This window comes from Xyrauchen texanus, chromosome 43, assembly GCF_025860055.1.
Source record: "Xyrauchen texanus isolate HMW12.3.18 chromosome 43, RBS_HiC_50CHRs, whole genome shotgun sequence".
Taxonomy (NCBI): Eukaryota; Metazoa; Chordata; class Actinopteri; order Cypriniformes; family Catostomidae; genus Xyrauchen; species Xyrauchen texanus.
Window position 1 is genome coordinate 22,081,430 of NC_068318.1, and position 21,229 is coordinate 22,102,658.

The 21,229-nt window shown below is 39.0% G+C and overlaps 1 protein-coding gene across 5 annotated transcripts in view; it reads left to right on the forward strand.

The window, feature by feature from the left end:
* ntm (neurotrimin) overlaps nucleotides 1-21,229 on the forward strand; it is a 459,449-nt gene that overhangs the window by 432,967 nt on the left and 5,253 nt on the right. For 3 of the 5 annotated variants that reach the window (XM_052116028.1, XM_052116026.1, XM_052116027.1), the window contains 4 exons: nucleotides 11,253-11,384; nucleotides 11,986-12,106; nucleotides 14,314-14,465; nucleotides 15,487-15,522. In XM_052116028.1, the coding sequence (XP_051971988.1) occupies nucleotides 11,253-11,384; nucleotides 11,986-12,106; nucleotides 14,314-14,465; nucleotides 15,487-15,522 (441 nt within the window). The remainder of the gene's footprint in view (nucleotides 1-11,252; nucleotides 11,385-11,985; nucleotides 12,107-14,313; nucleotides 14,466-15,486; nucleotides 15,523-21,229) is intronic. The other 2 variants (XM_052116029.1, XM_052116030.1) reach the window with 2 other exon arrangements.

The window sequence follows — 21,229 nt, forward strand, 5'->3', positions numbered from 1 at the left end:
ACGCAGTATTGTGAATCTTTATTCGCTGATGGGATAAAAACTACTGTGCGATCAGGAAAATCAAAACAATTTGGCTAAATGGTTATATAGAATTATGTATGGTATTTTGACGTGTGTATGTTAATTACCATGATATAATGTATAACCAAATACCATCACATGCTTATATAATAGTAGCCTGTTTTTATATACTGTATATTAATTTTTTCACCATTTGCAGAATATATGGAAAACCACCAATATACTGCCATCCATGTTCAAAGAAACGTTTCGTTTATACTTAAAAAATAAATTATAAATCCAAAACAGTAATCTTATTATCCCCTGAGACTGTCTAATATACACATTAAATACTTGAATGAAATCATTTGCTGGGCTGTGCGTGGTGTCTCTTTCATGTGCTCAGCGCAAATGCCTTTGGTGGGGAGGTTTGTTTACTTATTTTTCACTCCTCAAAAAAGGATATTCACCCAATCGCCTATTTCCCTCTCTGTGTAAAATCCACCAAGCTGCAGATCAGAGCAAGCAACATTTGTGTTGCATTGAGGCTAGGAGAGGAGCAAATGTGTGTGGTGTTGTTTTACCATTGGGTTAAGAACAGGGTCAATAATGTTACTAATTTATCATTGCTACTGTTTAATCATCTTGAATAAACATTGTGTTTAATGAGCTAACACTCCTAATGCATCAGTGAGAATTAGCGTTTTGGCTTGCTGAGGAGAGGAGCACATTGCTTCAGGTTTTTATTGAGCTGTGATTGTATTAATCCTGTTTATAACCATCTTTGTAATGAGGTTGCTAGACTGCAATGTGTTGGATTTTAGCAGCTCATTTCAGGAACCAAATGATCTGCTTAGCAGTAGCGTTAACTCCTAATACAGTTCTACTCTGCCGATCTCCCTCTCTCCTGCCCTCTTTCTCTCGCCCTCCCCTCATCGGTCCTGTGCTGACTCCAATTATTTTCTAGGGTGTTTTTGGATGACAAAAATGAATACATTTGGAATGGCATAGATAGATAAAATCCTTTGCAAACTTGGCATTCATTTAAGATTAATTTTAGCAAACAAAACCCTTTTCCCGAAATGTTTGCCAGAAGTATGCAGGACTATAGTAGTAGCCTTGAAGCAAACTGTTGGTGAAAATTGACATTTTGCCACAATTGGCAAACAGTTGGCAAAGCTTTGGTAATATCAAAATGTGCAAATTTGCAGCAACTTTTCCCAGAGTGGCATGCTGTTCAGGGGCATGTCCACATGGGTGGCATGGGGTGGCCCTGGCCTCCCCTAAAATTTGATTTGGCACCCCAGATGCCACCCAAAATTCTGAACTATGACTGGTCATTTCCCAAGTTGAAGGTGGGCCTTCAATGCAACCAAATATAACCATGTGTCAAGACTGACAGATGTCAATCCCGATTTTATGAGCTGTGTCCCTCCAAACAGTCTTAGCTTAAAGTTTTATGAATCTGATCATTGCTGTGCTTCATGCTTTCTCTGTCATGAGAAAATTGTGAAGAATAATGAGAGAATAGTTCATTCCAGCATTCTCAGTGGTGCTTTTTCCTCTGTGGTAAGCTTTACCCCTCACCGCCCCACCACTCACCACCTCTGCTGCTGTCTGTCAGGCCATAAGAAAAGTTTACTCACCTGCTAGAAGCCAAAAACTGGGGAGGGAAGAATGATAATATCGTCGAACAGCACAGATCAAGGCAAAAAAATGCATCCCCTTCCTCATATTAATTCTCTGACACCATCTGTGAAGTCACAACCATGTACCAATAAGCCATGTGATAACATACACCTTCATATGAGGATGTGGGGCAATGTAATAATTACTGAGCTTCTCATTGATATTAATCCCGCCCGAAACGGTCATATCAGTACTTTTTAGGAAGTAAGCAGTCCAGTGCTACTAAAGATTACAGAACCGTATCTTCTATCAAATGCCTTGAGGAGAAAAAACTGAAAAAACAGGTAAAGTTAGTCCAATGCGAATTGACATGCTGGTAAGCCAGTGAGTCTGAGCTGTCTAGGGAGCACTTTAACTCTTGTTGTTTGGTTTCTGAGTGTCTGAAGTGGATGTTTTTCCTCAACCATTTTATTCTGTAAAGCATTTATTTAAAGATAAATAAATAGTTGTGTTTTCTTTTGGTTAGGAAAAGTGCAGCCCTGCATTTTTGGACATTTTCCAGGGGGCATATTTACTTTAGAGTCCTATCTTATCTGCTTGGTTACTATGGCAATTTCAGTTAGCAGCACAGAGTGGCATGCCATTCAGGGGCATGTCCAGATGGGTGGCATTTGGTGGCCCTGGCCTTCCCTAAAATGTTATTGGCCACCCCAGATGCAACCTCAAATGTACTATTTGCATAATTGCAAACTACCCCATTCTAACGCATGCTGCTGTGCATTCATCTTTTAATTTTTATTCAGCTGTGTATTGTCTCTTAAATCGAATAAGGCACAGTGCTTCATCTTGTAAATGTTAAAGAGTTTAATTTACCAAAACGCACAATGTTCAGAATGTTTTGTTACCAAGCAAATGCGTCTGCACTCACACACGCTCACAAAAGCATATTCCAGCATTAGTAACAGATGTGGCTTTCACTTCTCATTTTTAAGTCAAACAAAGGACTAAGGGACAGAAGGATATTTGATGGCTTGAATCAAAGCAAGCCTGTCAAAATGAATTATCTTTGCTGACAAGAATCTCTGAACAAGAACTGAATAAAGACAATAAATATCTGCAGGGCATATGTATTACTCACACAATCTATGCTTATTTTTCTTCAAGTAGATGATGCATGAAAGGTGCTTTGTGCAAGGTAAAATCTGTGCTTTTATGTCAGTTTATAGATTTGTTGTTTTTAATTAACAGGTAACATCAATGAATTCTTCAATGACTGAACTGTGATCTGATGTGTTCTTGAGTGCTGTACTTGTCTGCAAAAATGATCCCAGATATCAATGTTGTCATCCTGCATTTTTGCCCATAAAAAAATCAAGCAAACCTTTTTATGCATTTTGTGTTACATTAGATTTGAAAAGTTGGAATTTCCAAATTCTCTATTGAAAAATTGAACGCCACTTGCATTCAGACTTCCAACTTGGAAACTTGAGTGTAAATCTACAACTCCGATTTCAGGGTGCGAGTGTATGGCATCAAGCAAACATGGCAGGACACAGCGTTAATCAGTTAAAAAATGTTATGTTAATAAAAATTAACACTTTATAATATGATTAACATTTCAAACAGTTTAGTGTTTATTTTTAGTATTCTAGGGATGAAACAAATGTGTTGACTAATATTGTTTAATTGTGTTTAAAAGTGCAACATTTCTCACAGTTGTTGCTATTTTGTGACGTTTAATGTTTAATGAAGGTGGGTTATTAAAGTTTAATTTTATAATATGCATATCAACAACATTTTTGGAGTTAGTTTCAGGTTGTTGTTTTTTTTTTTCAGTTAATGAAAATATTTTTATTTAGGTATCATTTTAGATTTTATAATGATAATTACAGTGATCTGAAGAACTGAATTCTGAGGCAATCAAATCTAGCATTTGGTTCATATACAGAACTGTACTGAGCTCCCCACTTCACTAGGAAATCAAGTGGTTTGGTAATGGCGTTCCTGCTGTAGTGCTCTGGAGTGATCAACTCCAGTGATGAAACCTGTTCCTCGTAAGATGACAGGTTCAGCTGTGCCAGGATTGATCCAGCACCTTTCCCAGCTCTGCCTCCATTCTCTCTGGGGTTGTGTGTGTGTGTGTGTGTGTGTGAGTGCGTGTGCGTTTGTGTGTGCATGTGTAAAACAGCCCTGCAGTTATGGTGCCCTGCTCTCAGCTTTGCTGCAGTACTTTACAGTCTTACTGTGCTGTGCAATACAAGGCTCAATTTACCTACAGGTCTGCAATATACAAGCAGCACAAACTAATAGTTCTAGATCTTTAGTTCATAATGATGTAAATTATTTCTAGATTAGTTCCAGAGAGTAGGGCTATGCCATTATAACCATATATCAATATACTGTGATTATTTGTGTCATGGTATTGCATTGATGCTTTTATTTATGTGTGCCTTCCTATCATTTTCTATAGTTCAATTAATGAATTTACATTTAAAGAAAAATTCAGGGTTTAAATTTAAGCTCAGTCGACAGCATTTGTGGCATAATGTTGATAACCACAAAAAATTATTTTGGTTAAAATGTGGGTTACAGCAAAGCACTTACAAATGAAATGAATGGAGCCTATACGTAAACATTAAAAATACAAACTTTTTCAAACATATAGCCAGATGATTTTGTTGGTTTGGTTTCTCCTTTATCTGAGCCTGTTAATTGAGATGCTTTGTTTTAAGATACCCAAGATGACCATTGTACCATTTCAGCTCAAGAAGCACTTTATTTTGACTTCTGATAATATCACAAATCAAAACCTATAATGGATTAAAATATACTGACACTAATGCCATCAGGGATCATAAAAGCACAAAAGTGGTTGCATTAGAAACATGAATAATAAACATGCTTCAGAGGTACATTGACAAAGAAAAAGCCTGAGATGTCATTCTTCATGTCTTCTGCTTTGATGCAATCCTCTATGGCAGCCGTGAAACTCTGAGGCCCTGTTGGAAATAAACTGTCCCATTTTGTCATCTTCCCCTTGATGGAAAACATTCCACAATGCACCTGATGCCAAAGTGCCATATTTCCTTTCTGCTGGATTGTGTAGCAAACACCGTCTGTCAACTTTTCTGTAAAGCATACCCTTTACAACACCAACAGTATAAATTTTTTGACACATCAAACTGAACAAGTTACGTGAAGAATAAACCATATGTCTGATGCTCAAGCTACAAAGAGAACTTTGTTTACTGAAGTATTCTGAATCTGCATTGTTTTAGAGAACACATTTTCAGTGTTATTCCTGTTCTGTTTTAGAGACCATTTAGGATTCTGCACTGTGTATAGCGCATTGCTACAGCAATGGCTTATTCAAAATGTGAGATAAGAATTCTGACTAACATATAGTTAAGTTCATCTGTGTGTTTTGGTGCAGATCAAGTTATAATGTTATGTCTAGCTGATTTATCTTGATCTCATCATATTTTTAACAACCATATGTTTTAATCAAAATATTCATTTATGATCTTTATCATTATGATGCATATATTTCATCTTGTCTTCTTTATATAGTGCAACAGTGCCCCTCCCACTTTTTCATCATCTGGGTTCTGGAAGTATTTTTCCCATAGGTATTTTTTGCATAGGCTTTTCATAAAATCCTCCACAATAGAGTTATAAGCCATAAACCAAACCAACCAGCTCCAAGGTGAATCATAACATAAAAAACGTTGTTTTGAGACAAAAAAGTATTTGAAAATCAGACAAAAAGAAAAAGGTTCAAGGCTGTGTACTTACCGTCTTTCATAAGGTTACAAACTACAATCCCATGAAGCATTGTAAATGATGCAATTGGATAAAAAGCATTGGGAATATATCAAACTATTGATTTTAGGTTGTTGAATATAAGTATAGAAGCAATATATTTTAAATGTATAGCAAAATATTCTGACATGTACAATTAGATAAGTAGTTCAAGGGTAAAGGGAGACTGACTCAATCACTTGCAGTGTGTTATGTAGTTGTTTACCAGGAATTCCACTATCAAACATGCTATTTAAATAATGAAGTTGAAATAACACAGACGGATGGCTTCAACAGAAGCATATAACATCGATAAACAACCTCTGAGCTCATTGTAGGTCTGTCTTGAACATTTCTATAAGGTATCGTTGGAAATCAATTAGTCTATGGAAAGATTTTATGGAATTTTTACTTCTGGAACCAGACTGTTGCACACTATTGTTAATGGAATAGACAATTAACATTTACATCAGTAATTTCATTGACGAGATTACCACTGAAAATTGGCGCCAAAAGTGAGTTGTATTTTTACACAATACTTTTAACAAGAATCTAATTTTACTAACCCCATACCCCAACCATAAACCTAACCATCACTAGCAAAGATTCAGTGTCTGAATCATTGATTATGTGAACGTGAATGCATCCTGATTACCATGGGACCAGAACCCACGTCTCTGAGGTTGCACCACAAGAAAAATTAAATGCATTTCAATTGATAAAAAATTCCTTATAGGGGATGCTGCTTGTCAGCAATTCGCCGGAGTGGTGTTGATACCTGAACATTCGTTTGCAGCATGTTGAGTTCCCACGTGATCATATTGTATTTCCCCACCGTCCGCCATAAGAACCACTGAAATATTGGACTTTAAAATTGACTTTTATGCTGTAAAACAACAGATTTACACTGGCGGCCAAAGTTTGGAATAATGTACATATTTTGCTCTTATGGAAAGAAATTGGTACTTTTATTCACCAAAGTGGTTGATCCCAATGTATAGTCAGGACATATAATGTGAAAAATTACAATTTGAAAAAACAGTCAGAACTTCTTAAACTTCTTCAAAGAGTTCTCATCAAAAAAATCCTCCACATGCAGTAATGACAGCTTTGCAGATCCTTGGCATACTAGCTGTCAGTTTGTCCAGATACTCAGGTGACATTTCACCTCACACTTCCTGTAGCACTTGCCACAGATGCTGCTGTCTTGTAGGGCAAGTGTCACTGACCTTACAGTCTTGCTTGCCCCACATAAACTCAATGGGGTTAAGATCCGTAACACTCTTTGCCAAATATCTGTTGTCCAATGTCTGTTTCTTTGCCCACTATAACCTTTTCTTTTAGTTTTTCTGTCTCAAAAGTGCCTTTTTCTTTGCAATTCTTCCCATAAGATCTGCACCCCTGAGTCCTTACTGTTGTACATTAAAGTGTACAGGGTAGAGTTCAATGAAGCTGTCTGCTGAGGACATGTGAGGCATCTATTTCTCAAACTAGAGACTCAGATGTACTTATCATCTTGTTTAGTTGTAGATGTGGCCTTCCACATCTCTTTCTGTCCTTGTTAGAACCAGTTGTCCTTTGTCTTTGAAGAATTTAGTGTACACCGTTGTATGAAATCTTCAGGTTTTTTGGCAATTTCAAGCATTGTATAGCCTTCAATTCTCGAAATAATGACTAACTGACAAGTTTCTAGAGAAAGAGACAAGTTTATTTTTTGTCATTTTTGACCAAATATTGACCTTAAGACATGCCAGTCTATTGCATACTGTGACAACCCAAAAACAAACACAAAGACAATATTAAGCTTTATTTAACGAACCAGATAGCTTTCAATGGTGTTTGATATAATGGCATGTGATTTTCTAGTACCAAATTAGCAATTTAGCATGATTACTCAAGGATAAGTTGCTAAAGTGATGGCTGTACAGATTTAATAAAAAATGGTATAGAAATAGTGCTGATCCCCTTCTGTCACTCATTCAACATTGTGTCGATGTAGTGACACTAGGGGTCTCTTTTAAGAGCCTCAGTTCCCTCTTATCTTTGAGAAAAGGCCAATGAGAATTGGCGAACAGAATTTGCATGCCCCTCCCCCGGACATAAGGGTATAAAAGGAGGGAAGCGTGCGTCTGTTCAGACAGATTTTTTTCTTCGGAGCCGAGCGGTTGTGTTTCAGTGAGCTGAGTAAACCCTCTGCAGTTCCACTCACCTCTATAAGAGCATAAGCTGTTGGAGATACGGCGCATTTTCAGCAGCTTTTCTCTTCTTCTGAACGTCTTTTTAAAGACGCATCTTTCTCAAGATGCCCTTCCGTCTTTGTGTCATTCCTGGATGCGGTCGTTACCTCTCCACTTCTGACTGCCATGGACACTGCCTCACGTGTCTGGGCAGCGATCACACAGAGGCGGCATTTGTGGATGGTTCATGTTCTCACTGCTTCCGGGGGAAAGCCACTCTAGCCACATCCCACTTCGCGCCTTCTACCCACGGGTATAGGGCTGGCGCTGGAGTCGATTTCGGGAGTTTATCAGGTGCGGTTTTGCCGGTTAAATCCCCGTGGACCACCCATTCCCCAGCATGCTCGTCTGCCCCTGTCTGGTTCCGAGATGAGACCGGCTCCCCTTATGCCCCTGAGCTGGATGAGAGTTTTGCCGCTGCATTGGAGAGCGTATTGGCGGACTCAAATGCTGAGGACTCAACTGAGCTAGCACCTTTGGGTGTGACACCCAGTCTGAGGCCGACGCCGAGCTGTCCGCTATGCTTGTCCGGGCCACCGTGAGGTTTGGGCTGGACTGGAACCCTCCATCCTACCCTCAGCCCTCTAGGCTAGACAATTGGTTCCTGGGTTCAGAGCGCCGCTCACAGCCACACCCCCCAAGGTTCCTTTCTTCCTCGACAAAGTCATGGAGGGCACCTTTCACTGCCCGAAACAGACTTTCTCACTCGTCCGCTCTCACTACCCTTGACGCCGTGGTGGTCCAAGGGTACACAGAGCTCCCCAGGTAGATAAGTTGTGGTGAACCTGTGCCCACAAAATGCCACCGCCTGGTAGGATCGACCGTCACTACCCTCCAAGGCCTATAGGTTGACGTCGTCTCTGGCGACCAAGGCCTACAGCGCCATTGGACAGGCCGACTCTGCCCTGCATGCCATGGCCCTCCTGGAAATCCACCAGGCCAAGGCGTTAAAAGATCTGCACCTGAGTAGTCCTGATCCTGATTTGCTGTAGGAACTGCGCTTGATGGCCACAAAGGTCACAGCACGTGCACTCGGACAGGCGATGGCCACCCTCATGGTCCAGGTACGCCACTTGTTACTAAATCTCAGTGGAGAGTGGAGACTCCACCCTCAGGTGGTCCAGCTGATGGGGTCGATTCAGCAGAGCACAGACAGATCTGTTTGCCTCCCAAGAATCCACCCACTGTCCGCTCTGGTACTCTCTGGCAGAAGACCCCCTCGGCACAGACACACTGGCACACAACTGGCCCTGGGGGCTGCGCAAGTACACATTTCCACAAGTGAGCCTACTTTCATAAGTCCTGTGCAAGGTCAGGGAGGATGAGTAACAAATCACTCTCTCACCTCCCTGGCAGATTCCACTGAGGAAGGACCTTCTTTCTCAGGGATGGGGAACTCTCTGGCCCTTGGATGGGATGTGGAAGATCTAAGTGGTCTACCACCAGCTATCATAGACACAATCACTCAAGCCAGAGCACCCTCTACCAGGCAGCTTTATGCCCTAAAATGACGCTTATTTGAAAATTGGTGTTCTTCCCAATCTGAAGACTCACAGAGGTGCGTGGTCAGGTCAGTGCTCTCATTCCTGCAGGAGGTGAAGTCCCTCAGTCAAGTCCACAAGTCATGGACCCTGGATGTCCTTCCTCCCTAGCCCTTTGGCTCAAAATTCAGCAGAGGAGTTCACATCCAGACCCACTGCAGGCACCGAGTTGCCTGTACTGGAACAGGTGCTCCACTGGTACTGATTATTCTGGTAACCTCCTGTGATGTATTTTCCACAGTACGGCCCTCCTTTCGCATTTCCCCTGGGCAGAGTTCCCTCTGCCCCCCAGTTACTGTAATTGTAGAGCTCCTCCCTGTCGAGGTGGGACCTACCACCGTGCAACCTCCATATGTGGCTGGTAAGCCCATGTGATGTATTTGCCACATTTTAACCTCCCCTACTGGGCAGTATGTGGTCTCTGTGGGGTCTTTTCCCCCTGAAAGAATAGGATAAGAAAAGGACACCTTCCCCAATGCTTGTTATAGCGTTGGATAGCCCCAGCTGCATCTAACACTCTATGGAGAAAAAACATAGAGAGAGAAAAGGGCGCGTCCGGCGCGGCCTGCTCCCATGCTAGTTACGTTGCTTCCCCAGGGATATTGGGAACTACATGACGACTTTTGGGGTGTTGGGGAAGGTAACGTCATAAACTCCGTTCCCTGACGTCGTGTCCCTCTTGCCACAACACTGTACTAGCCGCTGAAATGGCCGGAACCTTACTCTCAGCTCCTCAGCTCAAAACCTGTCTGAACAGACTCACGCTTCCCTCCTTTTATACCCGTATGTCTGGGGGAGGGGCATGCAAATACTGTATGCCAATTCTCATTGGCCTTTTCTCAAAGATAAGAGGTAACCGAGGCTCTCAAGAGAGACCCCTACTGTCACTACAGCAACACAACGTCTCATTCCCTCCATCAGGGAACGGAGGTTACGACAGTAACCGAGACGTTTTTTACATCAGCAATGTCCTGACTATACTTTGTGATTTGTTGAATGACACTTTGGTGAATTAAAATAGCAATTTCCTTCCGAAACAACAAAATTTTGTCTGCCAGTGTATGCAGGGCCCTTTTCGCATAAACTCCAGTACAATGCCCTTCTACAGTATGCAATGAGGTGTGTTGAGTGTTGATCGGTAATGAGCTTCTTTTCTTCAGAGCACTCTGTTGACACTCTTCATCTGGATAAAGGAATTGGCTCTGTCTCTCTCGTTAACAGGCTCTCCCAGGTGTGATACATTGTCTTTCGCAGCATGCTTAAGTGAATATGGTGTGTTATTTTGTAGTCAGAAACTACATTGGGAACATTATTTATTCATATATGTCAACAGTGTATTACTTTTGACGTTGAGAACTGCATCGCAAGGATCCTTTTTCACTTACAGTTTTTTCCCGGTCTGGAGTTGCAAACATGAAAAGATGCAGTATGTATTAATGGTTTGACTACAGTGTGCATGCGAATACAAAGCAGGCGTGCAATATTCAACGAATATTTCAGGGAAGGCCAAGTTTGAATTTCTAAAGAGTGGCATCGACATTCTCTAAAGTTATTTATTGCAACTAAACAAAATATGAATGTGATGGTACTGAAGCTTGCCTTTTGAAAAATCCAAAACATTCCTGTTCTTCAGTGTTTATGTTCATGGCAGCATGTAATGAAGCCATGCAACATAACATGATTTAAGTAGGTTCATGGGTCAACATAATTTCTTTTTCCAATCAATTATCAGGGAATCAGGTAAATGAGTGCTTAATAGGAGTGTTTTTCCAGGCCCTAAGCTATCAGTGTTTCCTATAGAATTCTGTTTTTGCATGAACCATACTTCATTCAATTTCAGTCATGAACAGGACATGATGACCTTGTTCGGTACTTGAGTCAGATGTCTGGCCCTTTTCACTCATTATTTTCAGTTGCAAGTAGACTGCAAGCTTACAACTAAAATAATATTTATTTTACAGTGCCACTGTAGAGTAAAATCAGGGGATGATGTTTTTGTTGAAGTACTTTAAATTAAGCGACTTGATCTTTTTTCCTCATTCAGATGATGGCCTCAGCTCAGACATTGAAGTTTTGGAGATCCCCTTCATTACCAGACAGAGTGCAGGAATCTATGAGTGCACTGCAGCTAATGACATTGCTGTGGACACACAGACAGTTGAACTCACTGTAAACTGTAAGTGCCTCATGAATTTACATCAACATATGCTACACATACATATACATATCCTGCAGTGGGATTTAAAAGTATTTGACCACACTAAAGAAATATTCAGGATTTTGCACTATGTCTAGATCACTTAGGAAATGGAAGCAAATCGTTGATGCTGACAATGTTAATTAACCCTTTTGTACAAAAAGTATTGTCTTCTGCACACCATATGCTCTTTTGAACATTCTCAATTCAAACAGAGTTAACATGAATCTTCAGGCTTTGCACAAACATGGCAGTCCATGCTAGCTCAAGTCCATGCTAGCTCAAGTGTATGCTGTTACTAAGTAAAAGGGAAGCATACTAAATACTTATAAATTCTGAAATCTGTGTGCATTTTACAACTAAACTTTCTACTCAAATTATTATGATGCTAAGTTAGTTGTTATTAACAAATCTGTAATAAATTGAAACATTTTCACTAGAGATCTGACACTTTTGGACACCACCGAATGTATACTATATATTTGTATCAATCTTTGATTTGATTAATTATCTAATATGCAGTTGCATTCTTTTGGTGTTTAGTAAGTGTTCTCATGTTCACCGATTTTTGTGTATTTAGATCCCCCTAGTGTTTCAGAGGGCAGGGATGTTGGCGTGACCCTGGGTCAGAGAAGCGTTCTACAGTGTGAGGCAGATGCTGTACCCGAGGCAGATTTTGAGTGGTACAGAGATGAAATGAGGTATGGCATATCATTGCAGGATATTACATTACATCTGTGCGATATGTGTGTATATATATATATATATATATATATATATATATATATATATATATACAGATAATTAAAATGCATTACATTCTTGTAGTAGAAGAGTTAATTATTGATAAGACAATACAAAAAGTGGCTTTAGAATACAATGTATTGTTTATTACCATGTTATTGAACATAAGCAAATCATTGGCCTACAGTTCACAGCAATAAATTTCACAAGTGAATTTGTCAATCAGTATGAGATTTATTATGAGGGCTTGTTTAAGGACCCGTCAATTTGAACAAGCATCAGAAATGCTTGTGTAGCATCTTGGGTGCGTTGCATGATAAACATAAATTTTTTAGGTCACTGTGTCAAGTTAAATATTTTAATAATTGGACCACATCTTGAGATCTCTTAGTTCGAATTTGCACTCCATCAAGTGTTTTGAACGCAAGAACATGATGCATGTTTGTGTTCTTCTGTCTGCTGAAGTGTTGTTTTGTTTTTTTGATTTAACGCGTTAATTCTGTGCGATTAATTTGACAAAAAATACTGCGTTAAAAAAATGTACGCAATTAATTGCATGCCCCCGGACCATAATAAGGAAGATTCCTATGAAATGCAAGCTTGTAGTACCACCTGTTTACTCCAGAGGGCAGTAAGTGAAATTTCTGCTGTATGAGCAATGCACAGTTTATACAGTGAAGAAAACACTTCAGTAGGCAGAACAACACAAACATGCATTACGTTCTTGCGTTCAAACACTTGACGGAGCGCAAATCCGAACTAAGGGATCTCAAGATGTGTTTAATGATTGAGTATTAAACTATATTTAATTTGACACAGTGACCTAAACATTTCATGTTTATGACACAACGCACCCGAGACTATACACAAGCATGTCTGACGTAGGTGTAAATTGACTGGGTCCTTAAACAAGCCCTCATAATAAATCTCAAACTGATTGACACATTAACTTGTGAAATGGATTGCTGTGAATTGTATGCCAATGGATTATGATCAATAATATGGTAGTAAACAATACATTGTATTCTAAAGCCGCTTTTTGTATGGTCTTATCAATGATTAACTCTTCTGCTACAGGAATGTAATGCATTGTAATTTAAAGATAACTATGTATAATTATATTTAAAGATAACTATGTATAATTATATATTGAAATATTGTTATATGATGGGCTTTCTCAGCAAATATTTGTATATGTGATTAATCGCAATTAATTAATCGGGACACCATGTAATTAATTTGATTAAATGTTTTTATTGATTGACAGCCCTAAAATATATATATACTTTTTTAACTTAAGTTTTTTTGGGGGAAAATTTTTTTTATATAAAAATATTGTTGTAGTTTAAATTTGTCTACTATGCTAATTTCAAGCATGTAAGCAAAAGGTGTCATATTAAAAGGATTTTAAGATCATGTCGAACAAGTTCTGTCAAGTGTGTCAAAATTTTTCACTGGAATTGTAGAGTGGAAAAGAGCAAAAAGTATTGTAATCATAACCACAGTGTTTTTGTCAGGAGCATTGAAGTTACAGCAGAGATTGAAACACTTAAGGTATAAATATGTTGTAGAATTTCACATTCTTGGTCATATACTATGTAATTTCTCCTTCAATCTCACCTATTTAGATACTAGAGGGTAGAAGTTTTTTTTTTTTTTTTTTTTTAACAGTGTATTCTATTTCACCAGGTTGTGATTGACAAAAGTTCACTTAATTTTCTGTATATATTAGAGATTAAAATTTTTAGTGGCACAGAGATTTCTGAGAGGTGAAGGACACACACAGTATATTTCAGCAGTTGTACATGTGTAACAAAATATTCTGCCATAAATTCACTATTTTCAGAGGCAAAATGTTTCACGTGACTTTGGCTGAATGTGTCTGAATATGTTCACTCAAACAGTCTTTGATGTCAAGGGAAGAATAAGTTGCCACAATGTTGTATCAAAATTAAATGTGCATAGACACGTGTGTCTGTGTGTCTACAGTAATTCATCCAGCAGTTTTGCCTCTTTTTAATGTATCCAGGCCCTCCGCCTGCATCTGCATCCGGAAAACGTTGATACTTTTCATAAAAATAACCTCCAGCATCAGAGGAAGCTCTGATGTAGCATAAACACAGCTGGCTGATTCAAGTCTCACTATTTGCTGACTGTTTCCCAGGATCTTAAATGACTTTGATGGTATTGAGATTGAGAATGCCGGAGTACTTTCAAAGCTGACTTTCTTCAACGTGTCCGAGGCTGACTATGGCAATTACACTTGTGTTGCTATCAACAAACTCGGGAGTGCCAACACAAACATTGTCCTATACGGTGAGTTTGGTTATTAGTTACAATTTTTAATCAAGGTTTGGAATCTGTCAGTAGCCTCTTTGCATTTACTCGTAAGTAGTTTAAAAACCCCATGAAATCAGTTTACTTTCCTGTTGACATATTTCCTATTGAAAAAAAAAAAACACTAATCTTTTCTTTACATCACATCATAGTCATTAACCGTGATTTGATACTTGCTACAAAATCCTGTGTAGTGCGAGTGTAACCGGTCCTAATCAACCTGCTCCGAACGGGATTCTCAGACATGGGAGAAGGGCGTGATATTGAGGAGGCTTAAGGCTACAGCTTCTAGCATCAGTCACTAAATGGGCCTCTTAAGGTCAGGGGAGTGAGGTTTACACACTGCACAGCTACATACCAGCTGGCTACCATTACACTCACCCCCCTAAACCTCACTCCCATTCGGGTCACAACACCACTGTAACCGATCCTGCTCAACCCGCTCTGAACGGGATTTGAACCCTCATCTCTGGCATTGGAGGCGGGCATGCTAATGAGGAGGCTAAAGGCTATAGCTTTTAGCGTCAGTCACTAGTGTGCCTCTTGGTACCCAGGGAGTGAGGTTTACACGCTGCACAGCTACCTACCGTTACATGAGCTCAATATTTTTGGATTGTTCCAGAAAATAAATATATTTAAGCAGATAAACATTAAAAGTAAATTCTTCTATTGTTTAGGAGTAAAGTAGCATACAGATGGCATCAAAGCCATGGATTAAAAAAAATGATGTCACAGGGTCTTTAATGTACGAATAGTCTCTTTTTTTGCTGAATCTGTCCACAAATTTGAAAGTAAGCAAAGCAAATATAAAGTATCATCTTGTCAGTAATGCTCAAACAATGGCTTGTCCTATAAACACTATGAATATTCATGCAGTTGTTTCTGACTTTTGGAACTATTCATTTTTGAGATTTCCACTAGGCTCCATCTCAAAATGTTTTACCTCATTTGCTTTTGATTTACTTTTATTAATTTTTTTACTCTGTTTTTGTTGATGTAGAAATAATTGAACCCACTAGTTCGACGCTATTGCAAGGTTAGTACTCTGCATGGGCATGTGGTGTACTGCTCACCCCCTTAAGCATGTTCCTGCGTGTTTAATAAGCAAATCAGATGCAAACATGGTTATTTTCACATCAACCGCAACGTGACGATGAGAAGTCGTTGATGCGGCACTCGAGTTTATTGGCCAGATTGCTGCACGAAATTTCCATGATTTAAATGGGGTAATATAATTGTCTCGCCTCGTGTGACAGAATGTGATTGTCAGATTGTAAATTGGCCACTAGCTATTCCTATTAAGAAGGTTATTAGCTTAAAATTCCATTTTGTAATGTCAATAATATATTCTGCGCTTTGAGTGACAGTCTCAATTGCCACTTGGGGAATGATGGGGTACTGACATGCCTCATTCTGACTTCAGTCACTGTGGGTTGATGAATAGCTCTGTGTTTTCTATAGCCTAAACATATTTCTCTTTTTCCTCTTGTCACTTTTTCCTGTCTAACCTTCCTCCACCATGGCATGGCTTCATTATGACAATTCATGCACTCATCCTCTGTTTGTAAGTACTTGTCTGCATCATATCATGTCTTTTTGATGTTATGTGGAACTGTCAGTGCTTCAATATCACTTAGATGCTAAGAAATCGGTCACTACAAAAAATATATTACCATGGTTTTCCGGATTCAACCATGTTAGTAATACCATGGTTCCTTGGGGTGCATGTACATGCCATAGTTATTACCATGGTGTATATCAAAGTACCATGATATTACCATCTGTTGCCATCATTTTACTATGGGATTGACACTATGATTTTGGGGAAACTTCTTTAAAAATGTCATTTGTAAAGCTACAAGTTACTTATATTTTAAAGTAGTTCAGCTACAGTTAAGATACACTATCAAAAAAGTCATTTGCTGCACTACAAGGCACTAAAAACTTGGGAAAGGCAATAACTTATATTGCCTAAATCAGATATTATTTATTTAATTTATTTATGCAATCAATGAAAAAGTGATAAACAGCAGCAATATTATATTATTTTTTAAATATTTTAATAAACGTAATATTATCTTGTATATCAATAAAAAAAAATGCCATGCAGACACTGTCTATTTATATAACTGCTGTCAGTGAAAAACAAATTACCAGAAACAATATTAAATTATTTTGAAAAATTATTGTAAAAATATAGTATTAACTTGCACACCACTAAAAACATTTAAATGCGGTATGTGCACCTTATTTATATTTATTCATATTTTGTAATCAGTCAAAAAAAGTGATTAAAAGCAGCAAAGTTATATTATTCCGTAAAAATTGTGTTGCATATCATAAAAAAAATCCAATCAGTCAAAAATAAAGTGACAAATAGCAGTAATATTATATTACTTGGTTATAAATATTGTGAATATACATGATATTATTTTGTAATAAAAATACAAATAAAATGCCATACAGGCAGTCAAATAAAAATGTATGAATCGTTTAGTTTGAACCATCCACATGATCCGATTCACTAAAGTAAATTGGACATTTCAGTGCTTATCTGTTGTAACCTCCATTCCCTGACGGAGGGAACGAGACATTGTGTCGATGTAGTGACACTAGGGGTTGCTCTTGGGAGCCCCAAACACTTTCTTCTTTGAGAAAAGGTCAATGGGTATTGGCGAGTGGAATTTGCATGCCACTCCCCCCGACATACGGGTATAAAAGGAGCTGGAATGCAGGCAGGGATGACTGGTCCTCGAACGAAAGCAGTAGAAAGGGCCTGTGACGAGGTAAAACCGAGACGTGGAAGTACGCGTCCTTCAGGTCTACCGCCTTGAACCAATCTTGATGCCGGACGCTTTTTGCATCAGCATCCTGAACGGGAGTCTGTGCAAGGCCTGGTTCAGAAATCGCTTGTCCAAGATTGTTCGCAACCCACCACCTTTTGTGGGTATGATGAAGTAGGGGCTGTAAAACCCCTTCATCTCGGCTGATGGGACAGGCTCTATCACGTCCTTCCATAGAAGGGACGCGATCTCTTTTAGGCTGCTGAAGTGCCCAGGGGCGTTCACCGCACTCAACAAGTGCAAGAGGGGGAGAAGCCACTGTAATGCGCCATAAATTCCGCAGCTTTTGTAGAGGTGAATGGATCGGCAGAGGAATTCAGCTTACTGAAACGCAACCGCTCCGCTCCGAAGAACAAATCTGAATGAGTGGTTTCATTCCAGCTCCTTTTATACCTGTATGTCCGAGGGAGTGGAGTGCAAATTCCCCTCACCAATTCCCATTGGCCTTTTCTCAAAGATCAGAGGTGTTTGTGGCTCCCAAGAGCTACCCCTAGTGTCACTACATCGACACAACATCGAGTGAGTGACAGAAGGGGAACAGGTGAGTTGCTGTCATACTATTACAAAATGTTGGTAAGTTTTAGTTAATTACTCCCCAACACTGCCACCATAGTACTTTTTAAAAGGGTTTTTCTGTGCGCACACATGTCTTTGAATCTTAATATTGTTAATGGTGTGTTCTTGTATTGTCCTTTAATCTATAGCTCTGCTATAGAACTCGTGGCTCATCCAACTGTCCAGAGCCGGCGCCAGCCGAGCGCTGATGAGGGGGCATCTGAAATACCGAGAGGGGGCGTTCACATTAACGCACGTCACCACTTTTTGCCAATTTAATTTGTGTGTACCAATACAAATTAAAACATCTCCAGTTAACTAGCAGAGCATTTATTTTGTTTGTTTGTCAAATTAGAGTCGTTCTCTAGCGCTGAAATGTGTTGTTTTTTAAATCAAGTGATCAAAGTGCTCGTTGCCGCTTCGATCAGTGAAGCAGATACATTGTTGTCTTGTGGCTGCATTGTCAGAGTCCACACCGCTTATTTGGAGCTCAGATGAGCCAGAAGAAGTAGCAGCAGGTGTTGTGGGTTCTTTCTTTATAATCCATTTACGAATGTCTATTGTAAAACTAACGATATGATGCAATATGCAACCTTGAAGTTATGGAATATCGCTCTACAGTCCGTAGCCGTCGTATGAACTTTCCCGTATGAGACATTTAACGTAATGTTAGAGTGAGCGAGCATGCAAAATCAAACGACCAATCAAAATTCGACTTTGCCTAACAGACTGTCCTTAACTAAAATATTATTAATTTAGCTTAATATTCACAAAAATAAGAAAATGTGAAAATGTAATTGGCAAATGTGATTTTTAAATAGCATATTTTATCAGTAAAATCCCGTTTACATTCATGGTGATCTGAGGGGGGCGGGAGAGTCCCGTTGAAGGGGAGTCGCCCCCTCACGCCCCCCCGTGGTGCCGGCCCTGCAACTGTCTGGCCTAAAATATTTGTTGAATTGGTAACCATTTACTCTCTGGAGAGTCATCAATAGCAATGCATTTGATTGTGAGAACCTCACATTAGAATAATTACACTTGCACAGGATTTACTCTAATCTGTGTCTGCAGAATAATTGGATCGCAGTCCCTAAAGAAAGACTAGCAAACTCCTCTAAATCAAGGAGAAATTAAGACTTGATTCTTTGAGACAAATCAAAAGGAAAAGCTATTCAGACACTTAGACACCCTTTCTTAAACCATGACATAACATTTTGTTGGAACTGAAATTTGGTGCTCACTAACAGTGATCACTTTGAGAGAATAAACAGGGCTGTGACTTTGAAAATCTTTCCTCTTTCTGCATATTAGTTTAATGGGTGCCCTGTCTTTATTTTAGAATATGCTGTAACTATGTTTATTACTATTATAAAAATATTTTTTTTTTATTCACATTATTCTCAATGGGGATTTTCACTGGATTCTGATTACCGTAATACAGTAATTTACTGTATTTAAATACAAAATCATTGTAATACATTATCTTTTTTATTGAAAATAGTTTGATATTTAAGGCAAGACAACAACCATACTACCATATAATAACATAGAAATTCTTTAAACGTGAATTTTTTTTTTCTCGCATTACTAAGTACTAAGAATTATAAAAAAAAAATACAAAATAAAAAAATACTAAAAAAAAAAAATATATATATATATATATATATATATATATATATATATATATATATATATATATATATATATAGACACACTCACTCACCGCCACTTTATTTGGCACACCTGTACATCTATTTATTCATGTGATTATCTAATCAGCCAGTCTTGTTTTTTGCAGTATAATGTATTAAATCATGCAGATATGGGTCAGGAGCTTCAATCAGAATGGGGAAAAATGTGATCTCTGTGATTTAGACCGTAGCATGATTGTTGGTGCCAGACGGGCTGGCTTGAGTATTTCTGTAACTGCTTATCTCCTGGGATTTTCACGTACAACAGTCACTAGAATAATTCTGTGGGCGAAAATGGCTTGTTAATGATAGAGGTCTGAGGAGATTGGCCAGATTGTTCCAAGCTGACAGGAAGGTATCAGTCACCCAAATAAACACGTGTTACAATGGTGCTATGCAGAAAATTATTTCTGAATGTACAACACGTTGAATATTGAGGCGGATAGGTACAGCAGTAGAAGAGTTTTTCTGAAAACTGTCAACCAAGAACAGAAAACTGAGGCTGCAGTGGGTACAGGCTCACTAAAACTGGACAGAAGACGATTGGAAAAACATTACCTGGTCTGACAAATATGGATTTCTGCTGAGGTACACAAACGGTAGGCCGACTGCAGCCTTAGATTTCTGTTCTTGGCTGACAGAAGTGGAACCCAAAATGGTCTTTGCTGTTGTAGCCCATCCGCCACAAGGTTCGACATGTTGTGCATTCTGCTCACTACAATTGTACAGAGGGGTTATCTGAGTTACCATAGCCTTTCTGTCAGCTCAAACCATTCTGTTCATTATCCGTTTACCGCTGTCATCAAAAATTTGCCCACAGAATTGCTGCTCACTGGATGTTTTTTTGGTTTTTGGCACCATTCTTTTTACACTCGAGAGACTGTTGTGCATAAAAATCCCAGGAGATCAGCAGTTACAGAAATACTCAAACCAGCCTGTCTGACACCAACAATCATGCCACGATCTCAATCACTGAGATCACATTTTGCCCCATTATGATGGTTGATATGAGCATTAACTTAAGCTTTTGTCCCATGTCTGCATGAGTGAAAATCCACGGAGATCAGCAGTTACAGAAAAAAACAACCCGTCTGGAGGCCTTTTGATGGTCCTACATTTGTTTTTATTTTCTTTAAGTAGTCTTTTGATGTTAGTGACAAGTTTGGTTAGATTCATCCAAATAACCTCTACTTATCAACATTTTTAATAATAGACTAAACTTTATCATAAACCTAATCTGCATTATTTTAAGATATGAGTGCATTTGCTTTTACCAGACCAGTATAATTCATTTATCCTCTTTCGTTCTGAATTCTTTCTGTGACAACCAGTTCAGAACATGGCATCAGAACTTGAAGTGCCTCTCCCTCCTCTACTCTTCTGCCCTCAGTAGTCTGGTTACACTGCACCTTTAGTGATTAGCTTGTTTATGCAACTGCAATTACAGCTGACCTCAGTGGTTGACTGGTCAAGGATGTGCCGTACAGTGGGGTAATGATGGTGTGAGTCCAGGGAGACAGGATGAGCACGTTTTAAATGAGGAGATCAGATGCAAACGTAACCACTAAAGATCCTCGTTTAGACGTTAATCTACCAAGTTGGACCGCTCTCGTCCCAGTTAGATGGCCTGGTAGAACAGCAGAGCAGCAACACT